Source organism: Hevea brasiliensis, chromosome 6, assembly GCF_030052815.1.
Source record: "Hevea brasiliensis isolate MT/VB/25A 57/8 chromosome 6, ASM3005281v1, whole genome shotgun sequence".
In the NCBI taxonomy this organism is placed as follows: domain Eukaryota; kingdom Viridiplantae; phylum Streptophyta; class Magnoliopsida; order Malpighiales; family Euphorbiaceae; genus Hevea; species Hevea brasiliensis.
In genome coordinates, this window is record NC_079498.1 from 108,629,191 (window position 1) to 108,649,294 (window position 20,104).

Here is a 20,104-nt window from a genome sequence, read left to right on the forward strand (position 1 = left end):
CATGTTATCTCTACATTTTATGGGGACGGCAACTATTTTAGCATTGAACATGAGCTACTGCATGGTCGGCATCCTTGGTTATGTAAGCTAAAGATTTTTCTTGTTTCATTACTCTGTTGCCGCCTCATGCCGGCTTCAGGATAGACGTTGGGCAATCTAGAATGATTAGCAAATGAGTTTTTGGATTAAATTTGTCATCATTTTCTTTCTTTATTAGACAATGTTGACGTCTACAAGTTCTAACCAAAATCACAAATAACATTTTCAACATCGTAACGGCATTAGGTGTCAACAAAATGCAGTACATGAGATCAAAAACATTAAAAGAAATTGGTGAGGCACAACTGCCTCTTGAAAGACATCCATCAATAACCATGATAAAGCTAAGCCAATCTGCAAATCTCATTTTTTCTTCTCTGTTTTTTGACATTAGGAGCTACTGGCTTCTGAAAAATCAGTTTTGGATGCTGGAGGATTAATTTCTTGAGTTGGTAGGAGCTAAAGGAGACAATGTAATCATTTATCCTCCATTAGGCCATTTTATACTTGCAAAGGCCAAATGAGCCAATTAATTTTCGGGGTTTGATCAAAACCAAGGGTGATTATGCTGTATTGCTGAGTTGAGCAGACTTATTTATTACTATAGATATTTCAAACTTAGTATCATGTATAGCACGCACCTTGCATCCTTGTTGGAGTTGATGAGATTCAGTTGGTAAAACTCTATGTGTACAAGTAAAGAAAAGAGCCATACCTAAGCATGGTGCAAGTATGGCGTTGGTTTACAAAAGAAAGCAATATTTTCCTATAAAAAGGAAGAGAGTTGCTGCTGGAAAAAAAGAGAGCAGAGAGACTTTGAAAGAGCTGGAAAGAGAGTTTTAGAGAGTTGAGAAAATGAGAAAGAAAAGGAAGAAAAAAAAATCTTTGAATTTGTATATGTTAATCCTCCATTTTGGTGATGAATTTATGGTTTTCTTTCTCCTACTTGTTCAGCATAAATCTCTTGCCGCCTTGATGCGCCTTTCGCATTTGATAACTATGCCACTAGTACTCTGCACTTGAATCGGTAAAATGCATCTTCACATTGTGAAATGAAACAATTGTTAAATGAATCGATTATACATGAATAGATGGAAAAAGCAATCAACAGCTGATGTTCAATAAATTCCTTTAGCAAAAATAAAAAGAAAATATGAAGACAGTAAAGAAGATGGTAAAGTTAAAAGAATTTTTTTTAATATTCTGAAAATAGAAATCTAAAAAACTTTTGAGGGGCAAAAGATGTAGAGAAAAGCTGACGCCCACAAATGATGCGACAATATGGAATATTTTGGTCAAATTAAAAGCAATATGCTGAATTTAGTAAAAACTAAACCTAGCGAAAGGAAAAGAAAAAACAAGAGAGCATGCAAAGGATGTGTTTGGTGGGTAGGTTGCAGGTGCATAGACAGTAGAAATTTTTGGCAAATTTAACAAGAGCCAAGATAATTCTGAATGCCTTGTTTGCCAGCTCATACGTAGTATAAAAAGTCTCATTGATAACAAATTTTGTCATGTCAAACACTCATTAATTTCCTCTCTATACCATAGCCTCTCCTCTCTCTGTCAAAGCTTTTTTCCTATTCTTCCTAGTTTTTGGGCTGCCTTCCGAGATGCCGTATGGCAAGGCAATTTGCTTGCCAGGTTTCCTCTTTAGATGCTAGCCTTTCCTTCTTGATGATGACCGCAACTTCAGAACTAGACATACGAAAAACGCATCCAAACTACTTATTTCTATGCCTTACCAAGTGATGCAGCGAAGCTACTACCACATACCTCAAGTCACCTCCAGTTATCCTCAGCCACCTGTGTGAAGACTTGAAGTAGCTGAACAACATTCACCAGCTAGGATAGATTTAACAGCCAATAGACTGTTAGGGATGCTATCATGCGAGGAGCAATTCACCTCTGCTCTCAGGCACTAAAATAATAAACTATTCCTTCGTCTGTTTTTCCTCATTTGTACTTTCAGATGCCACACCATTTTCATCATTTGGATTAATTTTTGCATCTCTCTCCCCATTTAGTTGGCTCTCAAGAGGCAAATCCCCATTACGAACACTTTCAATGCCATCCATCTCTTAAGCTTCCTCTGACTTACTTGCATCCAGAGTACCATCCACGGCACCATTTGCAGGTGCAGATATATTTGATGAATAATGCTGCTCAAACTGATAGTTCATCAGCCCTGCCTTGTGTTAAAAACAATAAATTTCAGCTTGAGAATTCAGCAAAGCTTCTAATGAATAATATATATATATATATATATATATATATATATATATATATATATATATATATATATATAATAGTAAATTACTTTGGCATACAGCTTTCGCTATGATCATTTCTATTTTAGACAAACCAAAATTCTTATATGACACAAGCGCTCAATTAAGTCCCACCAATCCTTCAATCGTCCCTCGCATGCATGGTGTACCTCAATGTGCCACTCCATCTCCCAAGACATTGGTTCCAAGCCTCATTCCATGTCAATCAAGTATGCATAAACATATTTAAAACATTTGGATGAGCACATTATTATGATTAATGAAAGGCATAATAATGCATCAATACCTCTTTTCTTTTTTTTTTTTAATAGGCAGCAATACGTCTTCTTTGGGGTACAAAGACATCTAAAGCTACAAACCTCAAAAAACAAACCATGGAAGCTCAATCTCACTGGTATAAAGGAGAATATCTAGAACATACAGACAAGGTCTCCTAAAAAAACTTAAACAATTACAACTTATAGAAGCACGTAAGTAATTTAAATGGAAAACATCTATATATAGCACAAATTAGAAGAAGAAAAAGAAGAAACTATGATGGTTGATCTTGCTACCAAGCTTTGCTAGACCATTCCTCATAATTGTGCGTTCAGGAATCAACAATTTAATGATCAAAAGAATTATACATGATATAATTGATTCATTTTATCAATTACGATATGGTCCATTTCCTCAACACTACTGACTAGATAGGTTTGTCCAATATCTTCAATAGGACGTTCTGTACATGGTGAAATCTCATTCAAATTCAGTGCAAGGTGGTCAGGTCTCTGAAGCAAAAGTTGAAATGTAGGTTGCAATTCATAGCCTTGTTCAAATAAAGAAGGCAGAAATCATAAAGTCCAAGTCGAGAACAAGACATGGCAACAACCAATCTTCTAACATCACGAAGGTGACCCACAAAGCGAGTACGTACGAGAGAAAGCAAAGTAAAATCATTCTGCTGCCCTTGAAACTTGTCAACTGTTGTAACCAGCACATAAACGACGACGAGAAACCATATTACACAGCATGATCACAAAGCGTGGAGCTAGAACAAAAAACACAACAAATAGATGTAAACTGCATGCAGTATGCTATTATCCTAGCATGTGCAAGGCAAACCAGGTGACATCAAGAAACCATATTAAGGGTTGTAGAAGATTCTTTTCCTATTGTTTCAAAAGAGCCACCAATTTTCCATTGCCAAACAAACATCTGTGCTAGTACATTATGAGGCATTTTATCAAATACCATGTGTACAAAGTAAACATTAACAGGTGATCTTTTCTTGTGACATTAAGAAAACATGACAGTCCAGATTTGATCCATGACTTGAGTTACGAACAATGCCTCTGCCAATTATAATATAAAATGGATAATCAACAACCTTACCTTAATAGGTGGACCAATGAAGTCATATGGAACGCATCGTCTATTTATAACATCTCAAATAAGAAGCTTCTGGCCATTGTATGTAGTCAATATGGAAATATTGTTTGCAGGATATCCTAATAAACGCATGTAGATATAGACACTGACAAGATATTCAGCCTCTCCCTCATTTTGATAGAACCAAGGAGAAGGGGCAGTGTCACCTCTGCCATGGTAATCAGGCACATCCACCAACTGATATTCATAAGTGAATCCAGCTTTATGGAAGATGGCCCCCTCCCTCACATAAGGAAGGTCTTCCAAATCTCGGCACCTCCAATTATAAAGCTTGGCTATGCTTGGCCTGGCTCTACCCTGGGCATTGAGCTCGATGTAAGGAATACCCAGACGAACAAATCGGGTAAATAAGCTCTGATCCATTTGGCTGTATTTCTGAAAAGCCATATTCTTTACAGCTGGGGATAACTGGTGATGATCTCCAATCAGTATGCAGCATTTTAGCCGTGCATAGCCATCCTCCTGCCTCTGAAGCAACATTGGGATAAAAGTTTCAATTTCCAAAATTTGGACACTTTCTTCCATCAACAAGTTGTCATACTTGAAGCCTAACTGAAGAAAGTCCTTCCTTTTCAGTGCTGCATGAGTGCAAGTCATTGCCACTATCTTTGCTTGCTTGGTTACAAGATAATTTGCTTGATCAGCTGTAGATTTGAGCAATTCAAATGCCCTACACTCTTCTAGTTATTGGAACATAGTCTTGAGATGACAAAAGCACCCCTTAGCTTCCCGCATGTCTTTCTCAAATGACTGACCAGTAAAAACTGGCTGAGGTGTGTTGGAAAAGAATTCCTTAAAGGGGAAGCAGTCCTGAACAAATTTGGCTTATCTTTGTTATCCTCACAAGAAGCAAGGAATTGTTCCCAACTGGAGTATACATAAAGCAGCCAAAAGTATCCTGCAGTTTCACAAGTATAACCGACATCCTCAGGAAGCTGGAGAGATCGTGCAAGCCTCTCCACTTCATTAAGCAGTTCTAAACATCGAACGAGCATTGCACTAACACGACCTTGCCTGCTGAAGTCAAGATCATTTGCTAGTTCTTGTTCACCTTGACCCAGTCGAAGAAGATAGCGTGCAGGCACATCTCTCTGAAACAGTGAAAAGTAGTATGCATCAGAAAACATGGTTCGAAGATATAATCCTCATAAGAACAAGGATAAATCTAAGGAATAATCATCGACTTTATATACAAATGAAGAAGTTCCAAACCTCGTACCTGCATTATCTTCTCAAAAAGGTCATTTAGAGCCTGATTTGAATGGGTGATTATTAATGTTCTTTGAGAAGGACAATTGTGACAGAGAATATTCAAAATCTGCACAGCTGTATCAGTCTTTCCTGTACCAGGTGGTCCAACAACCATAGTTAGCCCTGGCTGGATACCAGATAGGATTGCTCCAATCTGCACACCCACAAAGATAAAAGTAATCAGTCAAAAAGAAGGTTGAATTATACCAACATTAATTTTCAATTCAATACCATTCCACTTCGACTACCTAAGGTTCTTGTAAGCAAGGTGTTGTGCGCCGCGAGTAAACCGTAAAAAAATAAAACAAATACATAAATCACCAATATTTATGTGGTTCACCCTCTTAACAAAGGGCTACATACACGGGCATGCTATCTTCCATTTTCATCAATAATAAATCATTATTAGATCAAAACTATAATACCAATCAACCCAATTACACCCAAGATAACCCACACTACATAATTACTCATAGTAAATATATTAATTAGTCCCCTCAGTCTCCTCTAGACATAACCTAATATATTTACTACTTTGACTGCTACACCACAAAGAGTGTCTTTGTGATATCTTCAACTATAAGGGCAAGAACCCTCTCACCAATGAACAAGAATCCCTTCCTCTTGAATTCTATGTCCTTTTTCCACTTTAGGCCGAAAACTCTCTCAACTGCAATGGGCAAATATCCCTCATCAACGGGCAGAGCCAAATCCTTAGCAATTGGCAAAACCCTTATCTACAATGGGCGACAACCCTTCTCCATGGACAAAACCACTCTCTAAAGGCAAAGCCACTCCTTATGGGTGAAGCCAAATAATCTTTCTATTATTTTCCTATTTATAATGTTAATTTCCTCAATACTAATCTGATTAGGAGTTCAACTCAATTTAGAAATAACACTAAAATAAGAGTTCTACTCTATATAGGAAATATACCTCCATACTATTTAGGAATATTTCTCCAACTCAAATTGAGCAAAAGTCTCTCTCTAAATCCTATTAGAATTTTGAGTCATACTTCTAACACCAGGGAACGCTGATACACTGTATTTCCTTAAACCAACATTGAGAAGAAGCCAATAGTACATTATAAATTCAAAAAATTTTCAAATACAAATACTATATTTGCATTTGAATTTTAAGATTTCCGTAGCAAAAAAGTAAAACTAGCAATGCAAGAAACCATTCTAACACAAAAGATCTCTTAACAAGATCACACTTCACAAGCCGGCCTGCTGATTGGCTCGAGGAGCGGACCGATGTGGCTCGCAGCGGCGGCCCAAGCCCGGGCACTGCAGAGATGCCGTCGCAGTGATTGTGGACAGCAGCGTGCGCCGTCACAGCGTGCCCCGGCACCTGCGCACTCTTGGCGTCGGCCAATGGTCCCATTCCAGCATGTTTCGTTTCAAAAAAATGAAGTCATAACTTCCGCTGAAGTTGGAAATTCTAGATAGTAGAGAAGCTTCAAACAACTTGCAGAATCAATCATGGCAACACCGATACAGCATTAGTATAAAACTTAAGATCATAAAGAATCAATAGAATTAAACAAAAGGAAGTCAGACATCAAACTTAACATTAATTATGTGATGTGGCCACTAACAGATTGTTTGATTGTAAAAAGATAATAGATAAATACTATCAAAGAATTCCAGAAAACTAAGTTGGAGTTGCCATGCACCTGTGTGGGTGTAAATCTGACTGAATTCTGTTTTGGCTGATCCTGGGGATAGGGCCCTGGGTCAATAGTTAATTTCTTATTTCCCGGAAATGCATGAGTGTTGCCCCTCCAGCATTCTAGGAAGCCTAATTCAAAAGGGAGGTCTTGGATGCAAGCTTTCTGTGCTGTCTGGATTTACAAAACAAACCTGACAACAAAGAGAGAATAATATTGAGTTTTTAGTTCACCTTATTATTCAGAATGCACATATTATCAAAGGAAGTTAACAATCCCACAATATCTCACCAACATTCACCCTTGACAGTTTTAGTTTTACCACTTTGGGCACATTTGGCAATCTTGTCAAAGTTTCCTCCCTCGTAATTTTCAACTATGATAAAAATATGGCTCAAAACTTCAAGAATTACATCATAGAAACAGTGTCTCATATATCCACAAAATCAGCAATGTCTAAACAAAAAAAAAAAAAAAGAAAAAAAACTATAGAGATGACAACCAAAGTAGGTGGCATAAAAGTGTAGCGCTCAACAATTACACTGAAATCAAGTTTAGAGATTTGAGACATATATAAAATTACCAAAATGCTATATAAACTTATTTAAAATGATTAATATAATTAATATAAGTTTTGTTTAGAAAAGGAAAATAATTCCTTCCTTATTTTTCAGTATTTCAGCAGAAGCCAAGATATGTAAGATGCAACTAAAAATATCAATGGTAATTTGAAAAAACACTACCAACCTGGTAATCTGGAAAGCTCTCCTTTAAATGTTCTGCATCAAGGACAGTGTCCTTGAAATCTACTGTTTCAAGAAGATCAGGCATATTGGTCCAGTGTGCTGCAGAAGGATTCTCATAGCCCAGAAATATGTTGTGCAACCAGTCAGGAACAATGCAGTACTCATTCATGAGATCTCTTATGGATTCTGAAATTGCTTTGAAGTTATTTTCCTTAGGTTTCCTCCTCATCAACACATTAAATGTCCTATAAACATCTTCTGTTCCTTTATCTGCAATATCAGTGACATCCATGTGGTACTGTGCCGTATCTAAAGCAACAGTCACAGTTCTGAGTTTACCTTGTGGTGGTTTCCACTCATCTCGTTTAATTCTTCCAGTGAAATCATTCATGAGTGTTCCCTCCTCATCACGAATCTCAATAATTTCACATCCCCGCACATACTGGAGACCAAGCCTCAGTGGTACAGTAGCCTTCCCAGCTTCCTCAGCACTCAGAGGCTCAAATGAAGGGCGAATTGAAAGCAAAAAATAAAACATCATGCTCCTTGAGGGCATTCCACCCTGATCTTATTTGAGCTTTATAACTGGAGATGCTAAAAGTAACTTCTGCCGTAACAGATGATGGCTTGACTTCACCAATATTTGGCTGTTTAACCTCAGCAATCTTAAATTCTTTTATTGGCACCGCCATTCTTGACCAACCACGAAATGCAGTTTCCCCTTCATTATTGATTTAGGCAAGGAGGTGAGGAAGAGCTTCCTGAATATCCTCACGGAGGTCATACGTTGACTCAAGCCGGAAGAGATTAAAATTTCTTAGAAGATAATCATGGAGTGTTAAAAATTGCAGATTAAGTTTTGGAAATGCCAGACAACCTTCCCCAGAGTAATTAATGCTCGGTACGATACTTTCATCCCACATGATCTGCTCATTTGGGTAAAGTGGAAGAGCATTTATAGCTTCCTTCTGAGACTGCTGTTTCTCAAAGAAATAGACCATCACTTCAATAAGAAAATCAACTCTTTTAGACCAAGGATCTTGGTCAGAAACCAATTTGAGCTAAGTAAAGAAGAAAAAGCTTCAGTAATGCAATAGTCGATGGTACTAGAGCAAGTCAGCATTCACATGTTCATTTTATTTGCATATATCCAGACAACTGCACATGTACATGTAAAAACCGATGTTGGCGCACTGTGACTTGTTCCACTAAATAAAAATTTCGATGACCACACAATAACTACATTCAAATAACAAAAACATGCATGACAATGAGGAAAATGGTTTTTGTGTAGTTGGCATTATATTCTCAATTGCCTAGGAATTGTGGATGATATATTTTTTTTTTCTTTGTTGGCATTGTGTGGGATGCATCAAGCACTGTCATTAAGCTCTTGGAGTGTTCAAAGGAAACAATACTAGGGTAAAGGAGTTAGTTAGCAATGTGAACGGCAGTATCAACATTTAAAAATATATTGAATATACAGCAGAGAGCATGTGCCAAACTTTTTAGGGAGATGCACATGCATGAGAAATTAAGCTTGAATATAATGTTTTCTGTCAATGATGATTGTCTATCTTGAAGGCTTTCATATTCTTTCTTTTGTATAGTTTTGTGGAAATCCTAAGCTTACTTTTTCTTTGTTTTGTATTTTGGGTGCCTTTTTTTTTTTAATTCTTAATTATGAAATTCACATTTCTTGTAAATTGTTTCTTTAACTTGCTATTAGGAAATTTATGGTTTGGAACTATTTAGCAACTTTTATTTTCATTAGAAATTTTATTATTGAGAATGTTGTTTGCTTCAATTAGTGAATATTAAGCATGTCCCTATTTAATAGTGGTAATCCTTAGATGAACTGAAAAAGGAAAAGTAGTAATATCTAACCTAGTTATTCTGTTAGGCTTTAATTAATGCAATCTTGAGTATTTTAATTCAAAAGGCCAGTGTGCCTGGTTTCCTCTCCTCTCCTCTCCTTTTCTTGCTCTGTAGGCTTTAATTAATGCAATCTTGAGTATTTTAATTCAAAACGCCAGTGTGCCTAGTTTCCTCTCCTCCCCTCTCGTTTTCTTGCTTCTCCTTTTCCTTCCCTCTGCTGCTACAATATCGGTACCATTCACAGCTTAAAAACAGCTGCTAATTTATCTGCTCCTCCTCCCCATCAATCTAACCAGCTTTAGTTCACTCTTAACCATAATTTTCCTTCTTGCTTAAATCTGACCCTATATCTCATAAATTTATCAAAATTTACCTTGTGAAATATGTGCTATCAGGGGCCTATAAATTGATGATTAACACCAACAATAAAGTTGCACTTCAATTTTAACTCAAAAATACCAAACAACATAAACAATTTTAAAAAATTGATAAGAAAGTGAAATGGAAAAACTTTTAATTCCATAAAAACACTGAAAAGGTTTATTTACTTTTACATACCTTAAAACAAACCAAGTCCTTTAACTCTTCTGGTGAGAGCATGGACAATTTCTTGGAGAGATCAGCTAGCTTGTGAACTGCACCAATATTAGACAATGCAAGTTCTCGCAACTAAAAGCAATATAGAGGGTTGTTAAAGAGAGAGATTCAGCCTTTAATATAGAAGAATAAGCTAAAAACCTGTTAAATGTTGCAAAAAGTAGAATTACGGATGTATTCTTTTGCATAAGAAAGTATTCAAAAGTACCTTACGAATCTTCTTAAAGGCAAGAAGCTGAAAAGCATGGAAATGATCATAATGAGATTGGAGCACCTCATCGTCAGTCAATTGTGTTCCAACATGATCATTGATCTCAAACCTCTCGTAGAATTGCAGTAAATCAACCAGTTGAGCAAATAGCTTCCCCTTTTCATGTCTGTAAAGAGAACTCAAATGGCATTTTGCAACAACAGCTACATCAGCCACAAGGGGACTCAGGTACCTGTGCCACACAGAAAAAGGATGAATAAAAATGAAAACGTAGCATAGGATACTCAGATGAGCATTAAATCAATACATTTAGCATGATATGCATATAAATGACACCAGTAACATTTTTGAAAAGAACTTAATGTTTCTAACTCTAAACAAGAATTATTCAGATTCATAAACTTTACAAGGCCCAGACATCCAAACTGCCACCACAACTAAATTCTACTAAAAGTAAAACAGAGTACAGTAACGAGGTGAAATGGAGGAAATTATTCATATAGCTGAAGCTGACCAACTTGGTATTAGGGCTTATTCAAGTTAAAAGCAAAAAACAGTATATAGCAAAATTACAGGGGAAGGGAAGGATGGAAGTGGGATGGAATATACCTCCTTGTTGGCAGTTGGCAGTTGGCTCAACAGATCAATAAGAAATTCCATGAACCTCTCACAATACAAAATTGCAGCAGCATCAACTTCCTTAAAACCACTATCAAGTCCATCTTCACTAACAATACTTCTCTGTGGGAAAGCCTGGAAATCAAGCACCTGAAGAAAAATATAATAGGTTAGGTGCAAAACAAGGAACAGATGCAACTAAATTACTATTCAAAGTTTAAGATTGAACTTTACATCAAGAAACTCTTCAATAAGATTTCTCAAGAAATTCACTTCAAGAGAAGTTGAAGGGTCAAAAAGTTCTCCTCATTTCATTGCCTCCTTATCCTCCCTCTTGATCATCCTTTTCCATTTCTTTATCAGATCTGTATTAACACAAAGCCCCATCTGCAAAAGAGAAGCATATCACAAACCATAATAGTATTACAAGCAGAATACTTGAGATGACATAATTAACAAAAAGCAAACAAAACTTACCTGAAATCGACCATATGATAAACTGTACCATGACTGTAAACTTCCTAATTTCAAGACTGTCTCACTGACAATTTCATCTTCCAAACTCTGAGATTTTAAAGAAGATAAAACAAAAAGCCAAATAAGAAAAATAAAAAATATAGCCACAATAACAGAATCATTTCCAAAGAGCCAGAAATACTTTTGAACGTGGGCATTTAAATTCTCAAATTCAAATGAAACTATTAACTAATTTTGTAAAATTTATTTTTCAAAAGGATAATTCATAGAAAATTATGACCAAAACATTATTATCTGTACATGCTTGCAGAGGCAATTTCACATTAATTTGATGAGCATAAGAGATGCAGGTTCTAATAATGCTGCTAGGGATGAATAAAACATGTAACTCAGAAATTACAATCATGATGCGTTTATATCCATCACCAATAAGTGTGTTAGACAATTACAAGCAGTACAATCATAAATGCATTCATATCAAATACCAATAAGTGTGTTAGAAAATTACAAGCAGTAATTGAAAATCCAACAGCATGAATGAAGACAGGAATTAAAAAAAAAGGGTTTCTCAATTCAACCAAGCCTTAATCTCAATCTGGAGCCAACAAGGAAAAATAAAAAACAGAAAACATCAAGAGAGATGAGAGAGTTTGGGACTACGTTTGATAAATTAGAATTTTCCTTTCTCCCTCTCTCCCACGCACACAGAGGGACACCATAGCCCCCAAAAAAACCAGAGTTTGGGACTATGTCTGATCAATTAGAATTTTCCTCTCTCCCTCTCTCTCATGCACACACATAAGGACTTTATAGTTAAAAAAAGGTAATCCACCACAAATTTTGGCACATATGCTTTTGGAAATGAGTTCTTATTACATTCTCTCTCTCTCTCTCTCTCTCTCTCTCTCTCTCTCATTTGTACAAAATTAAAAAAAAAAAAAAGATCTCCAAAATAGGCACATAGATAGTAGGCACTTGGATTGTTGGATATGAATTTATGAATTCTCCATAAATATTTTGAGATATGGATTTTTGGCAAATTCCATTATTTTTTCGTATTTTATCATATTATATTACTTTTAGAAAGCTTTTTTTTTAAAAAAAAAAGGTACTGATGAAGGTTTATGATTCTAGCTGAAATGCATCTAATAAAAGGACAAATTATGATAAAAGCATACCTGAAAGGCATTAATCATGAAAACTAGGTAATTGGTCTTCTCTGCTATACTCAACTCTCTCCCCTGCAAACTCATTAAGAGTATGAAATCAAAGTAGTTATAGTCATATAAATTACAACAGAACTGATATATCATTATCAAATGGCTTTGTACAATATCTTTGAGAAAAGAAATGAACAAATAAAATGTATGTCTTAATTAATAAAATATGAAACCTTAATTTTGACACACTGCATACCAGTTTCTCTAAAAGTTTCTTTAGAAATCAAGTATGTAAGCATGTCATCAACAAACACAAACTAAAGATAGCACAAAGTTCTGTGTAGTTTGGACTTGGAAACAAGTGTTACTGTATTAGACACATACATCTTAAACAAAGTTCAGTTCATTTTTTTTTTTTTACATTTTTTCCTTTAAGGGATCATCTTGTATACTTTTGAAGTCTGAGATACATCCAACAAGATAGGAGAAAGTGAAAAGCGGCAGCGGTTGAGGGAGGGTGGGAAGAGGACACAATGTGAAATGGAAATTTTGAATTTCAGATTTCATGGAGAAGTTTTAACATTTTCATACAGTGGTCACTATAAGAGATGGGACTCAAACCTCCTTCAGCCGTAGAACCCTCTCCAGAAATCCCTTGAAGACATCTTTCCGATCGTAAAAACATAACCAAGGTGCCACATTCTCTCGAAACTGCAAACTATAAAGATATAAGTAGAGTGAAACAAGTTATATATCTTATTTTTATTTTTTACGAGCAAGTTTTCATTTCCAAATCTCCGCCAAGCATAAGCCTAGCCTACAGACATTCATATAAGATGTAATATCTAAATTACCTTCTCGTTTATCATGAGAATCATGAACATAACATGTTCAAATGTCGCCGTTTCTGGATCAAAATTTGGCCAAAGATAGTTCTCTAACTATTGGCTGACCTCCAAAATCATAACTCTCTGCAAAGGTACTGTATTATTTCCATCCTTCCCCTTCAACTCGGTTTCGTATATCTGCTCCACCAGCTCAGGATCGAACTCATTCTTCTCCTGCTTGGACTGCATGCTACTGGAGCCGCCACCAGTCTTTAGCCAATTCGCTGCTGCAATCTTGGTTAACCGGTCGCGTTGAATCTCCAAGAGTGTTATCGAGTTCGGAAGGGTAGAACCAGGTTTGGACTCCACAGGTTTGTGGCTGAGTTGGGTTTGTATCTCGACAGGGAACTCAGCTACATGATGGCGTTTGAAATCGTAGGCGCCAGTGCCGTACACCTTGGTCATTGTGGCACCTGTAATTGAAAATGATAAGTTTATGTGAAAATAATAGATGGATTTGGGGAATTGTGTTTTAGGCTTTGGGATTGAAAATTAGGTGTAGGGTTTATATTAGTTGGGGATAAATGAGGGCATGAGTGACAGTTAAACCCGGGTGAGGAAGGGAATGGCGGTTACAGCTTGAAAATTGAAATGGATACTTGGGTTGGGTCTGTGCACTGTATATACCCGATTTGTTTTGTGCCCGTCCGCCATGATGAGTTATAAATATGGAAAACAATTTTTTAAAAATAATAATAAGGGAATATTAAAATTAAATTTAATATATTTTAATTATAAAATTTATATATATATATTTTTTTTAAATATATGATAATTTTTATAGTAATAAATTAGAGAAATAAAAATTTGAATTTAAATTTATAAATACATTTTCAGCCACTAAATTAATTTATATTTAAATGTAGATAAAAATTATATTATAATATAAATTAAATTAATAAACATTAATTTTATAATATTTAATCAATACAAATGATGAAATTTTGAATTTAATCTCTTAAAAAATTTAACTTTAGAGACACAACAATCACTCAATAAAATGATACATTGATGCTTTGTTTTTTTTTTTTCTTGTTTACGCCTTCGTACTAAAAACAAATACCGACTTACCCCACAGAATGTATATCTATTAAAAATAATTTTTTTTTAAATAATAACTATTTTTTTAAACTTAAATGTTATTTTTTTATTAAGTTACCATTACATATAACATATAACATACTTACATAGAATATGAGTTCATTATAAAATTACTTTGGCAAAAATGTGTATTTTTTAATTAAAAAAAAATAAATATTAATTTAGTTAAGGAAATAATAGTAACTAATAGTTTAATGTTATTAAGAGTTATTAAAATTTTTTATTAAAATAGAGAATTAAATAGTAATTTAATTAATATTAAAATTTATTAATTTAAAATAAATAAATAATTTAATTGATTAAAAATAAAAAAAATTAAATAATATATTAAAAAAAAAATAAAGGTGCTAAATGGAAAGTTTGTTAAAATACAATTGTTAAGCAGTAATTAAGAGAAAAGTGGTAAGCTAATCCTTTTTGTCTCATCCGTTTACTATTTGGAGTTTGTGTGCAAATGGTACTCGTCTGTTCCCCACCTCCACTACCCAAGTGCTCGCTAACCTCTCAATTCTTCGTCCACCGTGATGCAGAAAGCTCTGTTCGTGGCCGCATCCAGCTCCAGTGATTCAACTCTCTCTTGCCAAAGGTAAATCTTTATGTGTTTTCTTTGTTATCCACTGGCGTGTACTAAATCTTTCAAGTAAGTCCTAAATTTTATGCAACCTGCATCCATTTCAACCTAGCTCTTACTCTGCATCATCCACAGCACATCTGCTGATTTGCATCATTTGAAGTTTGAGAAATAGGCTTTGATCTTAGTTCAGACAAGGTTTGTGATGGCACTAGATAAGCTAGTAAGATGAAAGGAATGCGGTGGCTTCACTGCTTCATCTGTATAAGGTTCCTAACATCCTACCATTTTCTACAAGAATTTCAGGTCTGTTCATTTTTTGTTTTTTGGATATTCAAACACCATTATATATATTATTAATGGTCAGATAATTAAACTAGTTTGAATCAACGAACATAATACAGTTGCAAAATTGCCTGTACCTGATTCCAAGGTGCAAACTGAGCATCAAATTGTAACCTCTGTGCCCTTTAATGATTGTTTCACCAGGCATCTTAACCTCTTTTGCAAGTCTCTTTATTGTTCATCCTTTCGAATTCTATTCTCTGCTCTCTAGTTCCACCATTTGCTGCTGCTGCTTGGAGCTCTCGATTCTCCAATATACTCCCCAAACTTCAACATAGGTCTCACTAATTTCCTACATGCACCTTCAAGAAATCAACAGTGAAGATGGAGGAGGCTTGTCTCAGGCTGCAATAGTGAACTGCAATTAAACTGAACTGTTGCAGGAACAATTAAGATAGCCCAACCTTTTGGAATAGTGTACCCTTCAACTTCAATGTTTTGTAATGAACTCTTTAGCAATCCCCGGAACAATTTAAGGCCTGTTCGTAAACCCCAATTTCCCTGTAAGCTAAGTAATTTGTTTTTAGAGCTTTTTCTGCATATTAATGCCCTGGGTGATTTTTTTTAATATTAACCAACTGCTTGAAATGTAAATCACTTACACTTAGCATTGTAAGTCTCAAATCACTTCAATATCATAAATAATACCTTTTTAGTTATTGTTTTAAAGAGCAACTTTAATCCTTATGAATGATGAGTCTGTCACTGATTATCCAAGTTAAGAATTGTGCGGCAACTTTAATCCTTGCAAATGATGAGTCTGTTCATTGATATCCAACTTCTAGGTTTGTCTGGCAAGTTAAGAATTTGAATAGCAGAGATTATTTTGAGCTCTAATTTTATGGTAGGCCATTTGTCAACAGTGTGTGGCTAACGTTTTTGCAATGTCTTTTTTTCTCACTCTTTTCTGTGTAGCACTAGGACCTGGAAAATAGTTCTAGTCAGTTGGAACACATGGAATTTCTGAATATTTTGTGTATTTGTTGGAGAATGAAATCTCAATGGTATAAGTCTTGAGTTCACCGCTATCCATTTGCTGAGTAGGGAGCATGCTGATAAATTATGTCCTTTCTGATGGGATGCTTTTTTGTGCTTGCATCATCCCAAATTTAGATATGTTGGAATTTATATACCAGCTACAATGAAACAGCTGGTTCACTCAAGGCGTCTGTTAGGGAATTGCAAAATATCATGCAATTATGTCTTAGAGGTCTGTCTTTTTGACACCAAAATTGAATAGGGCTTAACTTCTTTTGTATTTTTGTTTTGTTACAATCACACGTTTGATTGTTTCTTTCTCCATTTTGAATCCATAACTGAATAAACACATTGCATCAGTTTTTATAATGAGTAATATATCGCTCATGTATTTTTATTTTTGTGTAGGTTATTGGGGAAAGTTGCATTGATCACTGGTGGAGCCTCTGGGATAGGAGAGAGTATTGCTCGTCTATTCCACAAGCATGGTGCAAAAGTTTGCATAGCTGATTTGCAAGACAACCTTGGGCAAGATGTCTGTGAATCTCTTGGGGTGACTGGACACGTGTTATTTTCATTGTGATGTCACAATAGAGGATGAGGTTCGAAGTGCCATTGATTTCACAGTAGATAAATTTGGAACATTGGATATTATGGTCAACAATGCAGGGTTGTCAGGTCCACCCTGCCCAGACATTCGGAATGTAGACCTATCCGATTTCAAGAAGATGTTCAATGTAAACGTCAAGGGCACATTTCTTGGAATGAAGCATGCAGCAAGAGTAATGATCCCAATAAATAAGGGTTCAATTATTTCTCTCTGCAGCGTTAGCAGCACCACTGGGGGAGTGGGACCCCATGCATATACAGGATCAAAGCATGCTGTATTGGGACTGACCAGAAATGTTGCAGCTGAGCTAGGAAAATATGGGATACGTATCAACTGTGTTTTCTCCTTATGCAGTTCCAACAGGCTTGGCCTTGGCTCACTTGCCGGAAAAGGAAAGAACTGCTGATGCCATGGCAAGTTTTTGCGCTTTTGTTGGGCGGAATGCTAACTTGCAAGGGGTGGAATTGACAGCTGATGATGTGGCTAATGTTGTGCTCTTTTTGGCCAGTGATGTGTAAGGTACATTAGTGGGTCTAATCTAATAGTCGATGGGGGCTTCTCAACTGCAAATCACTCACTCAGGGTCTTCAAATGATTCGTAAAGTTCAAGAATTGTGCTACCTTTCTTTAGGTAGCAATTCATTTTCTCATCTCATCTCTCTAATGCCTAATTCCCTACAATAAGATGGCAAGTTATGTGGTTTTCCATTTGAGATTTATTTTTTTGCCCTTTTTTTTTTCTTGCAAGGAAATGATTATTGCTCCTATCACTTTCTAAACTGAAGAGCAGAGTCAGCAGATTTCAAATCTTTGCGTTGCAATTGAAAAGTTGGCCTCAGCTTCAAATCTAGAGAACTGAGCAACTAGAATTATCTAGGCGACAACTAAGCCATTCTGAGAAGGTAGGATAGATTTCTACTCTACTGTTGTAATAGAACCTAGTGCTCAACAATAAGAATGCAATTGTTTTAAAGAAGGAGCTAAATACTACAAATCTCCTGGATCAAACACAGTAATTGTTCTCAAGTAAGAAATTATATATGGGGCCACAACCTACATTTTTTAAGAACACGTATTGATACAACTGTTGTATTCTAAAATCTCTCCATGTAATGATACAACAAACAAACATGTACGGTGCAGAGCAACCGTGCTTTAACATCATGAGGGAGAGACCTGTTATCGCAAGCTCTGTATAACTTCAAGTATAATGTACGCATGCCAACTGGCCAGGTCAGAATTGCCACAAAAAAATTCATCATTTGTCCATCATTCATCTACAACTCAATCACCATGAGCGCTGGTAGTTTTCTTTTCACTCACAACAAAAGGCTAAAAACATGCAATACAATGCAAGTTTATTAGGGAAGAGGTTTCAGTCATTAACCCAGTGATAATATATTTTCCTCATAGCCAGTGACTGTAACAGCATTTCGAGATACATCAAGAGAATCATATTCTGGAAGCCCACGAATTTTCACCCTTCGAAGACTGGATCTTTCTAAATCATAATAAAACACATAAAAGGGATTGGATAAGAAGCATGGTGCCAGTAGGATCTCCCCTGTAGCAATGGTGCCTGCAACCAAATAGTTTTGATTCTTTTTCCTCCAATAAGTGGGGAAGACGATATGGTGCAGGATCCAAATCTCATTCCAGTAGTCCTCCAGAATCCATAGACTTAACTGGTTCTGGGAATCCAGTTGAAAATTAACTATAGCCAAACGCCCTGCTAACTGGATCAAACAAGATGTGTTCACGTCATTTGGGGCGTCACTGGGGAGTTGGATCACTCGAAAAGTTTCGTTTTGCACATCGAAAGCAACCATATCTGCAAGGGTCCGGAAATATATGATCCCATTCACGCAAATGCTTTCCCGTCGAGGAGAGTAAGGAGGACCGTCGGGGAGAAGCCGCCATGATTGAGTACCCAATGAGAAAACTCGATATTCAGTCTTGCCCGTTTGGTAATTCCGCCATGAATTTAAAACTTTGTACTGCTTAGAAACTGGGTCGAACCCTAATGAGTTAACGCAATAGTAGGTAGAAGAAGCAGCCTTTGATGTCTTTGAACAAACAAGTGGTAGAGTAATCGCCTGCCTAGTACTGGGATTGCAAAGGGTAGCGCAAAGGCCAAAATCCATACAAACTATGCCATTAATTGACTGGGTAGTGTAGCGAGAGTACCGAGGAGGGACCGTCAGGCAGTGAGTAGCGGGGCCACCGTTGAGGTTGGCGGAGAAGAAGGTCTGGGCTGATTGAAGCTGAGTAGGACAGGTGATGAGAAGGCCCGGTTTCGGCCGGGGATAAGGTTGATGAGCAGCGGCGAAAGATGGGTCGGCAACGATGGTGGAGCAGAGCTTGTTAACGCACCGGAATCGCACCAGGGATTTCACGGGAAGCCTTGAAAATATGTCAAAGATGAGATCGGGACAGATTTTGGTTATGGGTGTGGGATTTGAGTTTCTTACAATTGTATGCTTTCTTCTTTTGGCGGATCTCTGTTGCGCGGAGCACTTGAAGGGTTTGGATTCCATTTCTGAAACTTAGAATTGGGTTTGAGAAGAAGAGATTGGATCCAGAGGAATTAATGGGTTAATTCTGTTCTTATCGTTTCTATGGAATTGGAAGAACCAAATCTGATGAATTCAGTTCTTGAGCACCCGCCGGCGGCGTGGTAGGGATTACAATCAAACGAAACGAAACAAAAATATAATAAACGCCAAAAACCCACTGAAGAATAGCAATTTTAATAATAATAATAATAATAATTTTAATAATAGTATCTACGGTTGGAATAGAGTGAGATTCACTTTTGAAAACTTAAAATTCAATAATGTAGTAGCCTAATTTGCGCAATTGTTAAAAGTCATATATATTATTTACATGATCGAGTTCCCAGTTTTCTGCTTTCCGTACGACCGCACCAATAAAGAAAATAATACAAAACAAAAATACAACCGTAGATACCATTGCCAATTCCATTTACAAGCAATATCCCAACTCTCATGATTAAGCCAATGACAAATCTCTACAGGAGATTAAGAACCCACAGGGACAAGAGCATGTCTAATTCACTAGTCCATGTGCACATCAATTAGCATCCTTAAAATATATGTATATGTTAGGCTTGCACCATTAAAGTCATCAAACCTTTAACTAAAATCGTTTGAAAATTCCAGAAAAACTAAATTTCACTAATATGTAATCTTTCTTCTCTAATAATTAAAAAAAAAAT

General features: G+C 36.2%; 1 protein-coding gene and 2 pseudogenes across 1 annotated transcript; 1 reads left to right on the top strand and 2 right to left on the bottom strand.

Annotated features, from left to right (window-relative positions):
- Positions 1-1,485: 1,485 nt before the first annotated feature.
- LOC110666580 (uncharacterized) lies at positions 1,486-13,842 on the bottom strand (annotated as a pseudogene).
- A 930-nt stretch (positions 13,843-14,772) lies between these two features.
- Positions 14,773-17,579, top strand: LOC110666578 ((+)-borneol dehydrogenase 2-like; annotated as a pseudogene).
- Positions 17,580-17,612: 33 nt separating this feature from the next.
- Positions 17,613-19,656, bottom strand: LOC110666577 (F-box protein DOR). The gene has a single exon (XM_058149206.1). The coding sequence runs from the start codon at positions 19,401-19,403 to the stop codon at positions 18,249-18,251; it is 1,155 nt and encodes a 384-aa protein (XP_058005189.1). The 5' UTR covers positions 19,404-19,656; the 3' UTR covers positions 17,613-18,248.
- Positions 19,657-20,104: the final 448 nt, after the last annotated feature.